This window comes from Bombus pascuorum, chromosome 9 (assembly GCF_905332965.1).
Source record: "Bombus pascuorum chromosome 9, iyBomPasc1.1, whole genome shotgun sequence".
Taxonomy (NCBI): domain Eukaryota; kingdom Metazoa; phylum Arthropoda; class Insecta; order Hymenoptera; family Apidae; genus Bombus; species Bombus pascuorum.
The window spans coordinates 3,650,360-3,667,267 of NC_083496.1; the positions used below are offsets into that span (position 1 = coordinate 3,650,360).

Consider the following 16,908-nt stretch of genomic DNA (forward strand, 5'->3'; position numbering starts at 1 on the left):
ATTTATGTACTATCATTTCAAACAGGTTATTTCAGCATAATAAACTATTAAATGTTCGTGTTTCTTTAAAATTTAATAAAATGGATATGTAATAACAAATACATATGAATTCGAGTTTCGTATTTTAATTTGTTCAGTAAATCTAAAATCAAATGTATTGCATCTATAAGATAATTAATTATAACAAATATATTTGAAATTTAAAAAAATCATATAATTTGTTTAATTCAATAAAATATATTTCCAAAGAAATAAAATATTTTGTTTGCTACAAATAATCATAGCACATAGCAAAAGAAAAATCTAAAATGTTATCTTATTTTTTCCATTAAAGATAGATTATTAAATGAATTTGTATCTTTTCAAAAACAAAGATTTATCCAATTATTCGTTATTTAGAATATGTTTAAACGTTTCATTCAAACATATACAAAGTGCAAGTAATTATGATTCCATTTCCATATAAAGTTCAAATTCCTATCACATGGTAAAAAGATTTTATGTAATTGTCGGTTCCAAGTGTAAAATTTTCATATGATACAGATCGTAAGTTGACTGTAGATTAGTGCGGTAAACTCGGAGTTTCATCAGTATCGTAAGAACTTTGGTACTGTACGGAGTTATCTAGTGAAAGTCTTGAGAGATACAAATATATTTTGTATAGTCGTCAACTTATAAAATTGTCACTCAGAAGGAAACCAGAAATCAAGGTAACCACATCTACCGACGTGATTTATAGAAAAGCTAATTATTTCACCGCAATATCATATTCGAACGGGATCTTAAATCTTCATTTTTATCTTGTAATTTAACAAAGTTTACTGTAAAAATTATTATAAATATTTATATCTCAATATTTGTGAATTTGAATATTTAATTGAATTTACTATATAATGTATAATAAATAATTAATCAATTTAACGGTCATATTTTATTGAACAAGAGAAATATTCTATATTCTGCAGTATAGCGAATTCATAAACGATACGTATATGAATGTAATATTTATTAACTTCAATACACTATATACATGTACGTATGTAAATTCTTATATAGCGTGATCAGCAATTCCGGATTGTCATTTTCCAGTGATTCGTTATGTTCAATCGTTTTATAATTTTTTTTTAGTCATTTTAATATTTAGTATTAGGAAGAGGTAAAAAAGTATGCTTTATCGATTCAAAAAGAAACGTATCCTTTTGCAATAAACCGTTGATTGGTTAATTTAATGGGATCATATGTTTATTTAGCTGAGGAATCGACCAATCACGAATCTCAACGTCAATAGAAAAAGCATAACGACTACGTTTATCAAATATTGTCACTTACTCTAAATCGTATACATTATAGAATAAATAATAAAACAATGAAACATAAACATCACTGAACATAGTGAAACGTTATACTATATATATGTGTGTTTATATTCCTTATTTAAATGACTATCTTTACGATTCTTTTGTAATATTTTTTAAAATAACGTATAATTACTCGTTAAAATAGAAGTTGCTAATTTGTTGATAAAATACTAATAAAAGCTCCCTATCATTACATTGAATGAATACTAACAATTACTCTTAATAACCTTTGTTTATTTCTTTCGTAATCTCATAAAATAAATTATTCGAGCTCATAGACCCATTTTCTTGTTTTCGAATGAATCGTATTATACTAAGAATTAACGATACTATCCCCAGTGGAACACAGGGAAAGAGGGTTAGGATAGAAGGAAATTTCTATCACAAAGATATCAATAACGTTGACATTATTTCTTTTTACGTTCAATCATTTATAAATTTCAATAATAACTTTATATACCCTCATAAGAGCTCACTGGCTATATTTACGTAAATTGATGTTTAATAATGATGAAACTGTGATAATCTAAATATACATAGTGCTCTCAGTTTAATCATAAAGATTACAGTTTTCTCAAATGAATAAGCTGCTAAACGAAGAACGGTATCGCTGTGTTGAATTGGCAGTCTCAGTCCAAATGCCCCAGTCCTAAACCCAATGCATATCCCATTAATAATTTTTTTTTGGTCTATTATGAAGTACAAATTGAAAACAAAACGTATTTTAAGGTTAAAAATTTATTAAAATGGTCTATTAACCCTTTTTGCGCCAACCGAAAGAATTGTACCTAAATAAAGAATACCGAACCAATTTAATGTAATTTGGTAAGGTTTTATGAAAAAAAAATCATAAAAAATAGTAAGAATGATATTTGTAAAATTCAAAACGGAACATATTACGAAATAAAGGAAAAATAAATTAATGCCAATTGTATTTCAATATTTGTTGAACATTATACTAATAATATTTATCCAAAATCAATAGGAAAAATGGAAAAATCAATTTTCTTTTATAAACAGTATTTGCAAATAAGAAGAATCATTGTTTGGTCATAGTTTGATGTAGAACACGTAGTGTAAAGCATAAATACTGCATTCTCAATTATTTGTAACAAAATTTCTAATATCAAAATACAAAACTAAATGATAATCCCATGGTGCACAGTAAGCGCCAGAAGGATTACTTGCTCGAAAACAAGTGAGCTGGTATAACATCACTGAAATAACATTCTAACATTATTATAAACATCTATAGTTATCCGGCTATTGAAAATGTGTAATATTTACTTATTATTACTCACACAGATAATTTATAACTTATAATTTTGCACGGATTATAAATTGTGCGTGACCTTTGCCCCCCAAAAATTTTATTCTCGTTCTATCGATACAAGATTATTTTGTGAAGCGTAAGAAGATACTCTATTTTAAACAGTATTATCTACAACCTATGACTACGGCTTCAAGCAAATCTTCCGTGTCGAAGTTTTATCTTACGGCACTAGCATATACACAGTCTCCGTATCAATTATCGTAGAATATAACAAAAAGTTAAACCCATAAGCAATTTTTTCAATTTGTGGAACATCTCACACAGGGCTTCCGCAGAAAAATTCAACCATTTATAACGTTTTATAAATTTATTTTGAGATTGGGTTCTCTCGCGATACGAGTAGTAAGACGTCATCGCATACGCAACGATAAATCGTTGTTAACACTTTTCGCAACTATTGCTAACAACGATATGACGTTGATCGGCACCAAAGGGGTTAAGACCATAGTCGAAAAATAAGGGGGGTCATTTACAGATACCTGTATCTGTAATCGATAATCGTATCAAGAATATATTAATTTTTGTAAAGATATCGTGTGTCGTTAATAAACAATTATGGCACACTATTATCGGACACACTGTACTTGACGCCTATAATTAATGAACTTTTAATTACAACGAACAATTATAATGATTAATATGACGATTATTATGCGTACCTTTTTGTAAAACTCTATTAGAATATTCTATATAAACTTAGAATCAGATTGCAAGTAAAAACGGATTGAAAATTTTTTATTCTAAACATTGAGTCAGAAATAAACGATATAGGTAAAATGAATTCTTTAGATTCATAATTTAATTAATTATATATTTCGAAAGAATAACATATAATAAATATCATGTCGGTTTTGAGATATTTTTTTAAGTTTCATACATAATAAAAAATTATATTCCGAATATAATTGTTCATTTCCGAAGTTAATTAAATATTAAGGTTGCAATTTGACTTTAATTACATATTAACAGGGAAATATCATTTGTTGTTACATAATCTAAAATTATCAATGTCACGTCGTTTCTATTTTTCATCTAATAACAGGGATTTCTTCTCGTGTCTTGCGTAGTAGTATTCGGTAAATAAAATTGTAATACTGATATGGATACGTGATGCATAAATATTTCATTTTTTAATCTTCTTTTTTATGGCATCTTGCCTTTGCTACGAGACACGAAATTATGTAATATGTTATAAAGTCCAATTATTTTTTTTCTCCTCAATTGTGCTTTTTTCGATAGATTCCCGAGTTTTCACGAATATATCAAGAAATAACGTTGTTAATATATGATCTTGTAACATAATCTATTTTGTAACAGTAAAAATTATTTTGTTTTTTAAAAAATCGGGATCGAGGTATAAAAATTCGAGAACAAGGTTAAATGTACCGCCGAAAGGCAGTACGATATTCTGTTATTGATTTTCGCTAGTCGAACAATACCTTTGTAGTTTCAGCAGGACAGTGAACTTCAAATTTCATCTAAAATGGTTATTCTACTTTTTAAAGGTATTTGTTAGAGTTTTACTAATTACAGATGAAATATTGGACACAGAATTTACTTAAATTATATGAATATTCCGACTAATTTGATAAATTATCGCTAAAGTGATAATTTGATGAACTATCACTGGATGAGAAATTACAGTGTCATAATACCATAGCATGATTTAAATTCAACCTATATACATATATATATTCATGTAGCAAATAAACTTCGCTGACGTTTAAAAATAATTTATCGTTTACTGTATGCGATATGAGTAACTGTTACTGTTATATTTATCAAGTGCACTTTGTTCACATCGACTCATGTCTAGAGTACACGGGACAGAAGAAAATTAAAAGAAGTAGGTAGAAATATCACATTTAGTCTAATTGGAACATCGTTATTCTGATGATTATTAAAAATATATTTTGAAGGCCTATGAAAAACTTCGCATTATTATACAAATGGTTATAAGTAAACAATTCACAATAATGAAAATTGCATACAAAAATATCGCGTTCACAAAAGTTTTCTTTTCTTTTGTTTGTATTCACACGATGCGGTTTAATTACATAAATTAAACTTCCTTCCGCGTCTACTTTGCCTCCTCTTGTATACTATATTGATAATACATAAATTATTTATACTCGTTGAATTTAAACTATAAAAAAATCTGGTTATACATAACATAATATCTTTCCATTTAAGTTGACAGTTTTTATTGCTTTGAAATCGTGAGGTCAAAGATTACTCTATACCTTTCCGTACAAAGTTTAGCGCAGGGCATTTCGTATAATTTTGAAATAAATTTGCGCGATGTTGAAAAATACATTAAGTTCATACCGCATTTCAATATTTTTAATATATTTGGATAGTTTTGATTTCCGACAATAACAAATTCGTGAAATGTACCTAGTGTTACGATTTATAATAATACGTTGTGTGTAGTAATATAGTAACGAGATTGAATCATTCAAATCGTTCGATCGCATATAATTATTATCTTGAATTTAAATTAGTCATTGCATTTGAAAAAACTACACTGCATTCATTCATGCAATTCTTATTCATACTATAAAACAAGCACATATACGCTATTGTAACACATATAATATGTCATTTTAGATAACATGAACACGGTACAGCCGCTCCAAGCAAATGAAACGATAAAAGAATTTACGATGAACAATAAGGTACGACAGTAAGAAAATGATCAAATAGCAAACTGAAAATTTTTAATTTAATTTTTCATTTTTAATACCATTTTTATACAGTCAAAAAAGAAGAATGATATATTGATATTTTCAATATTACAGGATATAGCCAGTGAAGATTCCTATTATCCGAGTAACGAAACTGGTTTAGATGGTGAGAATCTATGTGATTCCTGTATTAAAAAGTTCTTAATATACGAATATAATATATATATATATATATAATATAATATAATATAATATAATATAATATAATATATAATATATATATAATATATAATATATATATAATATATATATATATATATATATATATATATATATATATATATATATATATATATATATATATACAGGGTGTCCTAGCTGAAGGAAATTACTTAATTATTTTTGTGTCTTTGTTTTTAATGTCATGAAAAATGTTTGTAGATATAAATGATTTCCAACGAGGAACATCATGGAAGAGAAAGCTTTTGATTTGTTCGTTTCTTCTTCTTTTGTTTTTAAAGTTACCATCATTTTTTATCTAAGAAGCAATGAGAAAATGCATTTAAATATGCTTGAATTATGACCTTTAGATAACCTTGAACACTAAGAGGGTGGTGAAATTATAAAACGATATTTGGATGATACAGTTTTTATATTACAGTCAAATGTTATATACGGTTTAAATGTTATTACATTTTAAAAGGGATATTCGATGACAACTATTAATTTATGTTTATCGTTTATGCCCTCGATAAAACTTGCAATTTAATCAGTTATTCATAGCATGAAAGAGTTGAACAGATTTACATTTATAATAAGGCAAAACGACACGTAAGAGAAGTATGTGAACGTATAAAGAACTAGTTTCTGATCGCAAATTTCCGATCTGACACGTAAAGATAACTAAGAACTTTGAACAAATCAATAACGTTGAAAATAAAAAGTCTATCACTCAGAATATTTAATTTATTTTAAATTTCAAATCGTAAATTTATATACTATTGTAACATTGCCTCAAGCTCATACGAAGGTCATGATTCAGGCATATTCATATGTAATTTCTCACCTGCTACAAGATATAATAGAAAAAGATATACGTTTTGTACATACAAAAATGACGATGAGCGTTTCATGATATTCTGCTTTGGAAATTATTTAATCAATCATCAAATTAAGTCGTACTACAGACGTTTTTTATGGTATTAAAAACAAAGAACATATGTAAGTGGCCTTCTTCAGCTAGTACACCCTATATGTTATCATTATTTATTATTTATGTAATTTATTCTATTTTTATAGGACCTGATCAAATTTTGCCCGCTGATAGTTTCACGACTACAAAAATAGATGGACGTGTACGAATACAATTAAATAACGAAGATTTTAAACCTATATCAGTTCCTGGATTTTTGTCAAATACAGTTAGAAAATATCCTAATCATATCGCTCTAACAGCAACACCTGATGAAACTGGTCACAGAAAAACATATACTTTTAAGTAAGCAATCTATAGACAAATTATCAAAATCTGTTTCATATAAATCATTCATTTCGTCGTCTTATATGTTTAGAGAGTATGAAAATCAAGTAAAAATCGTGGCCAAAGCTTTCCTAAAATTCGGTTTAGAACGATACCATGGGGTTTGCATTATAGGATTCAATAGCCCGGAATGGTTGTTCTCAAATCTCGGCGCTATATACGCAGGGTAAATATTTATATCTACGTTTCTGAGGAAGATCTACAATATTTAATTTCAATATTTCATACATAATTTGCAATTCATTTAGAGGAATTGCTGTCGGAATATATACAACCAATACTCCAGATGCATGTCAACATTGCCTTCAAACTAGCCAGGCGAACATAGTAGTAGTCGAAGATTCAAACCAATTGGAAAAAATATTACAAATAAGACACAATCTTCCTCATTTAAAAGCAATTATTCAATACACTGGCACACCGAACGAAAAGGACGTTTTAAGTGTAAATCATCTTATCTATAATATATGATATCGAATTCATTATTATCAAGTGAATAATAATAATAATAATTTCTCTACAGTGGAATGATTTAATAAAAGTCGGAGAAGCAGAATCTGATGACAAATTAAACGAAGTTCTGAAAAGAATTGCAACGAACGAATGCTGTACTTTGGTTTTCACGGTACAAAATATCAATTTTTCATGAGAATACTTTTACGAAGTGCCATAAAGATAAATATGTTTTTTATTTACAGTCAGGTACAGTTGGGTATCCGAAGGCTGTAATGTTAAGTCATGACAATCTTATACATAATGTTCGATCTATGAATAGAATTTATAAATTTAAAACCGGTTGTGAACATGTAATCTCTTATTTACCTTTATCTCACGTTGCAGCACAGGTAAATTATCTAAATTTTTCGTTTGATATTTTTAAAATTATATATTATATTATAGAGGCAATCCCGCATAACGTCAAGAGTAAATGATGATTCTACGTGCAAAAATAAAACGAAAATGTAAAATGAAATTTTTTGTCCAAGACTACCTTTTAGAGAAAATCGAGATCGAACATTTATCAAGTGTATTTGAACATGGCTAATTTTGGATTAGACAAGAGTAAATGATCGACAGGAAGTTATTCTACATGTGAAAATGAGTTGAAGAAGTGCAATAAAATTGTTTTACAAGATCTTTTGTTTTCAAGAAAAATAAATTTTAAAAATTTATCATACGCGTATGCTAGGCCAATTCTTAACTAAACATGTTCAAACTCTATCTTCTTTAAAACGAAAATTTTAATGGAAAAATTTTATTCTACATATATTTGACTCATGTTTGCATATAGAATAACTTCTTGCTGATTGATTACCTATACTTAATCAATAATTAGCCATGTTTAAGAATGGAAGACAAATTTTCAAATTTGATTTTCTCAAAAACAAAGCCTCGGACAAAAAAATTCTATATCTTCGTATTTGACATATTGTTGCATATGGAATTACCGCTTAGTTGGTTGACTAAATTATGCGGAACAGTCTGTATATGTTGTAATTATATAATTTTTTTGATAATTCTAGGTAATCGATATATATTACAGCATATATGTAGTTGCTACGTTACATTTTGCGGACAAAAACGCTCTTAAAGGCAGTTTAATTAATACTTTACTTGAGGTACGACCTACCATGTTTGTAGGTGTACCAAGAGTATGGGAGAAAATATACTCTAAACTGCAAAGTGAAATTAATACTGGATTTATTAAAACATGTATTGTTTCTTGGGCAACATCTCAAGGATATCATTATAATGTAAATAAAATGAATGGTAACGATCACAAACATTGGGGCTATATCTTTGCCAAATGGCTAATTTTTAACAAAATAAAAACAGCACTTGGTTTGGATAGATGTCATCATTACATTACTGCAGCTGCCCCCTTAAGTACACAAATCAAAGAATATTTTTTAAGTTTAGACATCCCTATACTTGAAGTGTATGGAATGTCTGAATGTAGCGGTGGACACGTTTTAAATTCACCTGATCATTTCAAGTAAATATCTAATTACTTTTCTAATTTCTTTTTAATTTAGGTTGTTTGCGTATATAGCAAATTTTTTAAATTTAGGAAACAAGGCTGACCTTCTTCTACATATCTATCTACAAAAGACTAACATTGACTTATATATCCTTTGAAACTATTCATTCGTGTCAGAAATATTTTTTATCATCTTTTGGACACATTCACAATGACCGATTTAGAAAAATGTATATTCAATTAAATTTCGATAATTTACTACATTGATTTTTTCTAATCTATTTGATATTCAGATTAGGTTCTATTGGTTGTACTATTCCTGGACTTAAGACAAAATTAGATAAACCAGACAGCAATGGTGAAGGAGAAATTTGTATGTATGGAAGACACGTATTTATGGGATATCTAAATGAACCTGAAAAAACAAAGGAAACATTAGATGGAGAGGGATGGTTACACAGCGGTGATCTAGGGAAAATTGATTCAAATGGATTTTTACATATTACAGGTAAACTTATTTTAAAGTAAAAATTCTTTTTAATTTCTCAATGTTAGTCTTAATATATTTTTGTACCCAATGTAGGAAGAATAAAAGAATTAATTATTACTGCTGGTGGAGAAAATATACCACCAATTCATATAGAAGAGCTAGTATTAGCTGAATTGCCTGTGTTAAGCAATGCTTTATTGATTGGAGACAAACGAAAATATCTTACCATATTAGTTACTTTAAAGGTAAGATAAGATTTCTAAGTATTATAATATTTACATTACTGTTATTTATATAATTTGCATGTATTTCAGACTAAAATTAATACTGAAACTGGTGAACCAATAGATGACTTCACTGAAGAAACTTTAAAATGGTTACAATCTATTGGAAGTACATCAAAAACAATTTCTGATGTTTTAAAAACACATGATCCTCTTGTAAGTTTGTATATATCAAAAGCTTTAGTAAATTGAGAATAAATTTTAATATTTATTGAACATTATCTATAAACTTTACATTTTCTTAGGTATATGAAGAAATTGATAAAGCAATTAAAAGAGCCAATACGAAATCTATAAGTAATGCACAAAGAGTACAGAAGTTCCAAATTTTACCAAAGGATTTCTCACATGCCACTGGAGAATTGGGACCAACGCTTAAACTTAAAAGGAATGTTGTTTATAAAAAATATGAAAATTTGATAGAAGATATGTATAAGTAAATATTTAAAAGGGTCCTATTTATTACTTAAGGGAAGGAAAAAAGAAAAAACATTTCTAAAATAAATACAGAAGTTACGGAAGTTAAAATATGCCTACATAAAGTGCTTTAATACTTAAATTAATTATGAAATTACACAATTTATAAAATTTTAATGTAATATTCTCACTACTAATTTACATGTTACTTGAATTAATCTTAATTACTAAATATTTTAAACAAAATTTAATTTTAGAACTTCCATAAGATACTTATTCTCTTATAACAACTATAAAGAAAGTAGACGCAAATTATTTTTTTGAAATTTGGTATAAAACATTTTGTGATTTAGTAAAACTAAATTATTGCTTATCAATATATTTGTCTCTGTGACAATAAAATTTACTCTAATTGTTTTTTGATATTCCATTAAAAACTGGATAGATAAAAGTGACTAAAAATAAAATAAGTGCCTATTTCATATTACTGTAAATAATAATTTTTAGATCAAATTATATTCATATATTTAAATACATATGAGTATATGAGTATATATATGGTATGTGGGTATTGAATATATGTAAAATAAGTTTAATACTATTACATTAAATAAAATATAAAGATATAAAAAAACATAAATTTTATTTGGGAGATGTAGGATATAACACTTAAATAATATAGTGAAATAGATAAGTAATGTATGTATTAAAAGGTTTTTCAAATGACATAATTGATACTTTTGTTCAATTTATTATATTTAGCTGAAACATTAATGAATAAAAAGAATACAAATTTTTTCCAATGTGCTTATTAATATATGTATCATAAAAGTATTTCTTAATATATACCTAAAAGCTATAATTAACTGATGATGTAATAATAAAATTATCTTATATAAGTGCACTTTTTTAATATTTTAGTATATTAATTAGGTTTAAATATAGAAAAATGTATTACTAAATATATATTTTATTATTTATACAACAAAATAAAATTATTTAGATTTCTATATGCTTCGACATAAATGTGAAAAATAATTAATGTTAGTCAATGTGTAAAAACCTATTATTTAAATCATTTTTTTACCAAAATAATGGACAGGTAACTAAATAAATATTAGAAAATTTAAATTACAATATATTACTAATGTAGTTTACAATAACCAAAACAACTATTATATTTAAGTTTCTTTTATCCTACATACAGATTCTTATGATAACTTGACATCTTATAAGAATATAGTCTATTAAGCACATCACAGCAACTTTGGAAATGCAGGTCTGTATAATGTTTCATTCTGAAACTCTATTGCATATTACATTTACATTATCATCTTTTATCATCAATCTCATATTTTGGAATAGTTTCATTGCTTACTTTAATAACAAATTTTGAAACTCTACATTTATGTATTTGAATGTAAGATACAATGAGGATTATTTTAGCCCTCAAAATCAACTTACAAACAACATAAAAATTGCTAAGTATTAACACCTTTAGTGCATGAAAAAACAGAATTATAATATTTGACACATGTTATATTGTTACAAATTGTTACAGTTTCTATTCTTTTAAGTGCTCTATATCTTCAAATATAACTTTTAAGAAAAGCTTTCATAGTACACATGTATTGTATTAAAAAGCAATGTACTGATAATGAATAAGCATTCAAAAAATATTATGAAAACTAATCTTTTAAGATAATACCATCTACAAAACATAAAGATACTGAACCAATTAAAATTTGGATTGTGTATAATCGCATTATATATCACTGGAGTTACAATACTTTTAAAACATTACAAAAACTTATGATGTACTTGTTGTATTAAATTTTTGTTGGATAATAGATGTCTTTCGTTGTGGTACAGTTTCAGGTGTAGGTATAGCATCACCTGTTGGCAGAACACCAGCTGGCTTTGGCTTAGCTGTATATTTTTGTTTTGCCATTTGGTAATCTCCAGAATCAAAATATTTTTGCTGAAAGTTTTTTTACATATAACTTAGAAAATTTTCTTTATACCAATTTACATTATAGATATATTTATTATAATACCATAGTTATTCAGCATTTTAATCAAAAAATTATCCATTAACTCATGGAAGCTTAAATAATTAATTTATATATATATGTATGTATATATACCCCTTTAGCTAGCCTCTTCTGTAGAAATGCTGAATGTCCACTAATTGGACGACCAGTATTTGGAAACTTTGCTCTTAATTTTGCTTCTTCTATTTTTTCAATATCATTTGAAGATAACTGAAACAAAAATTATTTTATACTTTTTGAATTGTAAAAATCAGTAAAATTACAATATTAATACAACATTAACTTTAACAACAAGCATTATCTTCAAAATATTGTAACATTTAAATTTTCTGGAGCAAACTTGAACATAATTTAAAATAATAAATATCGCATTATAATTTAAACGCAAAACAAATAGAAAACTATTATTTATTTTAATATTATACCTCAACTGTTTCAGACAGTTCATTTGCTTGATCGTTGCTCATCGTTGGTTGCTGTTTCTAACCACTTTTCTGATGATGACGGCTTTTAGAATTACACAAGTATCGGTCAAATATTTATTTCAACACTACCGCATAAAAGCATATGGCGCGGAGACGCCGATTTTTTACATTAAAACTCGTTCTCGTTCAACAAAATTTGATTATTCACAATTTTAGAAATTTTATCATCGCCGAAAACAAATATCTGTCAATGAAAGTGAACTCACACAGGCAGCAACAATATTTCGCATACAGTCATATATTTCTAGATAGCCGTTACCAGAGTTTGATCTAGGTGTAAATTTTCATAACGTACAGACGATAAAAATCAATATTTAAATAAGGATTTATAAATACACACGTCAGCTTATATAAGCGAATTGTCATAAAATGTGGTAATAGTTTGATGCAGATGTGCATTTGCGGAGCGGAAAATGCGGTCGATAAAAATGGTTAACATAAATATTTCATCTCACTAAATCGCTTTTCTTGAAAATGCGTAATATTTATGAAATTCTTTTAGAGCCTTATTAAAGTTTGATAAAAATGAAACTACTATCACATCATATAGTAATCTTAAATAACTTTTAAAAAACAATAGATGGAATCTTTTACGCAAAATGATAGCGCAAAATATCATGAAGAACTTATTTCATTAAAAGAATAGTCATTACTACAACCTCTGCAAAAAGGAATGTTAGAAACAAGCGAAGAGAATATAGCTTTCAGAAAGGAGATATCATTATTATTGAATAAATTAAACTTGGAATCACAATCTTTGCCTAATGACATCAAAGAAGGATTACAAAAAAAATAGCCTTGCTTTTAAGATATGAAAAGCTAAGTGATTTTGATGCTATTACTTTGAATATAGTGAGTCAAAGGAAGAAAATAGAGGAAAAGAAAAGACAGTATGAAGAAAAACAATTGGCATTATTATATGATGATCATTCTAGAAAATATACTATTTTTTCAAGGAAACTTAATTGTTTGCAAGAGGCTGTAAATTCACTTGAAACCATTATTGAAAATTCTCAGAAAGAGTAAGCGGATATTCGCTGTAATCATGTTTCATTATTTACAAAGTTAAAAGAATATCAGCAAACTGCAGAAAAGATAGAAACTGACTTGGCAGATATGCAAGTGGAAGATCTTATTCCAAAAAAATATTAAATAAATATCATAGATATTTAGCAGAACTTAATCCATAATCTAGTTAATATAGAGATTTACCACCAAATTTACTACAAGCTAAACCTCTAGTTGTAATTAAAAAAAAAGGAATATAAAACTTCAAAGAACATATTTTTAGAGAAAACAAAATGAATGATAGGTATAACAGTATTGTTAATCAATATCTTACTTTATAATTTTTTCACTTTTATACAATAATAAAGAAAAAATGTTGTATGTACAAACATATCTAATACAAGTCTTCTATATTTAAAAACCATATTTTGATTGTGTTTGTTTTCTGGTTAACCTATTTTGTGCCCATTGATTCTTCAATTCCATTTCCATTGCCTTAGCTTGATGTGCTAAGTATGTTATTTGGTGTTTCTTTTTAGACTGAGAACTTACTCCCCCACCTTGCATAGATATTGGTCTTTGTACAGGCTCTTCTGTTAATGCTTTTACTAACCATTCCCTTTCATCAGGTTTAATATCTTCTCCATTTATTTCTATAATATTTATTTCTTCAATTTCTTTAGATTTTCGTTTCACTCCTCTTTTCCCACAGAGATACTCAATAGCCTTATCATCAAAAGCCACATTACCTTCTGAATCTACATTATATTCTTGTTCAGGCAGTGGTAATTTTGGACCTATTTCTGTTTTATTTTTTAATAATATTTCTTCTCTTGGTAAATTCATGACGTTACTCACTAATGTTTTTTGAGATTTATTGATACTCATTTCTGTTACAACTATATCAGAATTACCAGTGGAGCAATTAGGTAAATTGTTATCTTCTTTGGGATTATTTTTAAATTCTAGATCAAAGTTATTTAATTCTACATTAGCATTCAAGGAATCTGGTAAAGTGAAAGATGAAACAGTATTAGCTGTTGTTAGAGCAAAGAAATCTGTAACAGAATTACTATCACTGCCTATGGTTGTGTCATCTTCATCGTCAGAATTTGAGTCATAAGTTATACTTATGGAACTTTTTGTTGTAATAGGTTTTATGAGTTTTCTGCTATTTGAATCTTTTATATATGTATCTTTGCTAGGTTGAACTGTAATTTGACTAGATTCTTTAACAACTTTATTAATAACACTAGGTACTAAATTATTGGTACTTTTGACTTCAGTTCCTTTAGGTGGTGGTAACAATACTAAAAGTTTACTACCTTTCTGAAATTACACATGAATTTTAATTTCATTCATTACGAATTATTTCTTATACATACATAATACTTACATTTGATGATTCAACTTTATTGGATTTGAATTCATTTTCCTTTGCAACATCTTTAAACTGCAATTAAGACAATATATTGATTCACAAGAAATAAGAAAAGTACATAGAGATAAAAATTTATCTTACTTCAGATAAAGACGGCACTGTTATTTTAACTGGAACTCGATTCCTTTTTATTGGTCTCTCAGATTTAAATTCAATTTCCCTTTTCGGTGGAATATCATCTTCTTCTGTGACATCCTTTGCTTCAGTAATCATACTTTTGGGTTTAGGTAACTTATCAAAGTGTATTTTTTCTAATGATGCGCTTGCCTTAGGTATTTCTATGTTAATACTATTTTCACCGTCTTTTTCTGCGAATATACTATGTTCTGAAGTAGGTAAATATAATTTGTGATTTGTGTGTAAAACTGTAACCTCTGGAGTAACTCTGTTTTCAGTTTCGGTATTGCAATTACTTCTTTCATCGTCTGAACTTTCATCGCTACTTCCATATGCAACGAGACTCATTTTCACGTGAAAAGAATTATCGTTCATATAAATAAAACTTGATGCAACATATACGTTAGAATTAAAATCTCAGAAAAATATTAATGACTGTATAATTATATATATACATATACAATGTATGAGATGGTATGAGATAAATTTATTCAATGTATAGCTAGAGATAATCTCTGGTATAGCCTGAAAATTTCTTTATTATTTTTGTTGTTTTCAACGTTATCGATTCAGCTAAGAATAAACAATAAACTTATAACGTTATAACACTAGTGAGATACAATTCACGATCATATAATTATATAATGTAATCATTTATGTGATCGTAGTCATAATCTATCCAACAAGCCGAAGCAGTAAACATAAACAAAATGTGATTGCTGTGGCTGCAACTATTGGCTGCCGACTATACTCCATCTAATGAGAGAGTCAGTAACGATAAAGAAAACGTGATTGCTGCGGCTGCAGCTATTGTCTACTGCTAGGTAACCTTGCGTGTATATACATCCTATATACATACATATCATATAAATGAATGCAATCTTCTTTGTGTTGTGCCATCATGTAATTCCGCAGCCACTTCTCGTCTCTGTATTCGCATATCTAAGCAAAAGTCACCTAGTGGTAGAATTTGCAACTGCTGAAAATTATACCATAAAGCAGGTTCCTCTCTGGTTATATACCACGGTTATATTAAAAATGTTAAAAATTATCTAAAAATTTAGATTTTTAACCCAGTTGTTAAATTGATTCCTTTGTCATTTTAACTTTGGAAATAAATTACATGCATTATTATATTGAAAAATCATAAACATGATGTATTAATTTGAAATACGTTCATGTGAACCGATTCGTATTTGCTTCCATAGCAAATGACCTTAGCACATATAACTTTCAGACGCAAAGATAACGCTCTCTGGCAGGACTTGGGTGTACGAATAATACCTAATTTGTGGTTATAAGTTGAAGTATAAAATTATTTTTAAAATTTTACAATATGATAGGCACTTTATTCTCCAATGCGTGTCAAACATTTCCGTATGATGTTATTCTGTATATTTGATCGAAATAATATATAAGTAAATAAGTGTGCTTTTCTTAGTTACACCGTGTTACAGGCGGCTTGCATTGTTGAGTCCTATAATAACCAATCCATGGAGTCTTATATTGAGTAGAACTAAAATAAGGCATCATTTTCCCCGTCCTAATGAACGTCGTCGTATTAAACGACATGGATGGGATGCAAGGATGTCAACTTTAAGTGGACGGAAAATTCTTATGAGAAGGATATTGAAAGGCAAATACGTACTTAGTCATTAAATATTGTACTTTGAGTCATTATTAAATAATTATATTGTTTTCTTAAATAAATAT

General features: G+C 27.5%; 4 protein-coding genes across 5 annotated transcripts; 2 read left to right on the forward strand and 2 right to left on the reverse strand.

Annotated features, from left to right (window-relative positions):
- The first annotated feature begins 559 nt into the window (after nt 1-559).
- On the forward strand, nt 560-10,674 carry LOC132910942 (very long-chain-fatty-acid--CoA ligase bubblegum). 2 transcript variants are annotated; one of them, XM_060967149.1, is made up of 13 exons: nt 560-710; nt 5,302-5,369; nt 5,493-5,544; nt 6,678-6,876; nt 6,950-7,084; nt 7,167-7,362; nt 7,442-7,543; nt 7,617-7,763; nt 8,442-8,914; nt 9,193-9,407; nt 9,483-9,634; nt 9,704-9,829; nt 9,919-10,674. In XM_060967149.1, exons 2-13 carry the CDS (start codon nt 5,307-5,309, stop codon nt 10,111-10,113), a joined length of 2,055 nt encoding a protein of 684 aa, XP_060823132.1. In that variant the 5' UTR covers nt 560-710; nt 5,302-5,306; the 3' UTR covers nt 10,114-10,674. The 2 variants fall into 2 exon arrangements, with proteins under 2 accessions (XP_060823132.1, XP_060823131.1); XM_060967148.1 differs by lacking the exon at nt 560-710 and adding an exon at nt 4,107-4,196.
- A 537-nt stretch (nt 10,675-11,211) lies between these two features.
- Nucleotides 11,212-13,121, reverse strand: LOC132910964 (alpha-endosulfine). The gene is made up of 3 exons (XM_060967194.1): nt 12,570-13,121; nt 12,238-12,354; nt 11,212-12,071 (listed from the first exon to the last, which is right to left on the reverse strand). Exons 1-3 carry the CDS (start codon nt 12,609-12,611, stop codon nt 11,901-11,903), a joined length of 330 nt encoding a protein of 109 aa, XP_060823177.1. The 5' UTR covers nt 12,612-13,121; the 3' UTR covers nt 11,212-11,900.
- An 831-nt stretch (nt 13,122-13,952) lies between these two features.
- LOC132910946 (proline-rich protein PRCC) lies at nt 13,953-15,975 on the reverse strand. The gene is made up of 3 exons (XM_060967155.1): nt 15,160-15,975; nt 15,034-15,090; nt 13,953-14,966 (listed from the first exon to the last, which is right to left on the reverse strand). Exons 1-3 carry the CDS (start codon nt 15,568-15,570, stop codon nt 14,052-14,054), a joined length of 1,383 nt encoding a protein of 460 aa, XP_060823138.1. The 5' UTR covers nt 15,571-15,975; the 3' UTR covers nt 13,953-14,051.
- Nucleotides 15,976-16,415: 440 nt separating this feature from the next.
- On the forward strand, nt 16,416-16,905 carry LOC132910965 (large ribosomal subunit protein bL34m). Its single transcript, XM_060967195.1, has 2 exons — nt 16,416-16,572; nt 16,653-16,905. The coding sequence occupies exons 1-2, from the start codon at nt 16,532-16,534 to the stop codon at nt 16,852-16,854; spliced, it is 243 nt and encodes an 80-aa protein (XP_060823178.1). The 5' UTR covers nt 16,416-16,531; the 3' UTR covers nt 16,855-16,905.
- The last annotated feature ends 3 nt before the right edge of the window (nt 16,906-16,908 follow it).

What these genes read in the sequence shown, in the direction of transcription:
- LOC132910942 (XM_060967148.1), top strand. Translation starts at nt 4,175, where the DNA reads ATGGTTATTCTACTTTTTAAAG. An exon ending in GGTTATTCTACTTTTTAAAG is followed by an intron (nt 4,197 to 5,301) that starts GTATTTGTTAGA and finishes ATGTCATTTTAG; the next exon opens with ATAACATGAACACGGTACAG. An exon ending in CCATATTAGTTACTTTAAAG is followed by an intron (nt 9,635 to 9,703) that starts GTAAGATAAGAT and finishes CATGTATTTCAG; the next exon opens with ACTAAAATTAATACTGAAAC.
- LOC132910964 (XM_060967194.1), bottom strand. Translation starts at nt 12,611, where the DNA reads ATGAGCAACGATCAAGCAAATGAACTGTCTGAAACAGTTGAG. An exon ending in AACTGTCTGAAACAGTTGAG is followed by an intron (nt 12,355 to 12,569) that starts GTATAATATTAA and finishes TTTTTGTTTCAG; the next exon opens with TTATCTTCAAATGATATTGA. An exon ending in AGAAGAGGCTAGCTAAAGGG is followed by an intron (nt 12,072 to 12,237) that starts GTATATATACAT and finishes AAAAACTTTCAG; the next exon opens with CAAAAATATTTTGATTCTGG.
- LOC132910946 (XM_060967155.1), bottom strand. Translation starts at nt 15,570, where the DNA reads ATGAACGATAATTCTTTTCACGTGAAAATGAGTCTCGTTGCATATGGA. An exon ending in CAGTGCCGTCTTTATCTGAA is followed by an intron (nt 15,091 to 15,159) that starts GTAAGATAAATT and finishes TCTTAATTGCAG; the next exon opens with TTTAAAGATGTTGCAAAGGA. An exon ending in ATAAAGTTGAATCATCAAAT is followed by an intron (nt 14,967 to 15,033) that starts GTAAGTATTATG and finishes GTGTAATTTCAG; the next exon opens with AAAGGTAGTAAACTTTTAGT.
- LOC132910965 (XM_060967195.1), top strand. Translation starts at nt 16,532, where the DNA reads ATGATAGGCACTTTATTCTCCAATGCGTGTCAAACATTTCC. An exon ending in AATGCGTGTCAAACATTTCC is followed by an intron (nt 16,573 to 16,652) that starts GTATGATGTTAT and finishes ACCGTGTTACAG; the next exon opens with GCGGCTTGCATTGTTGAGTC.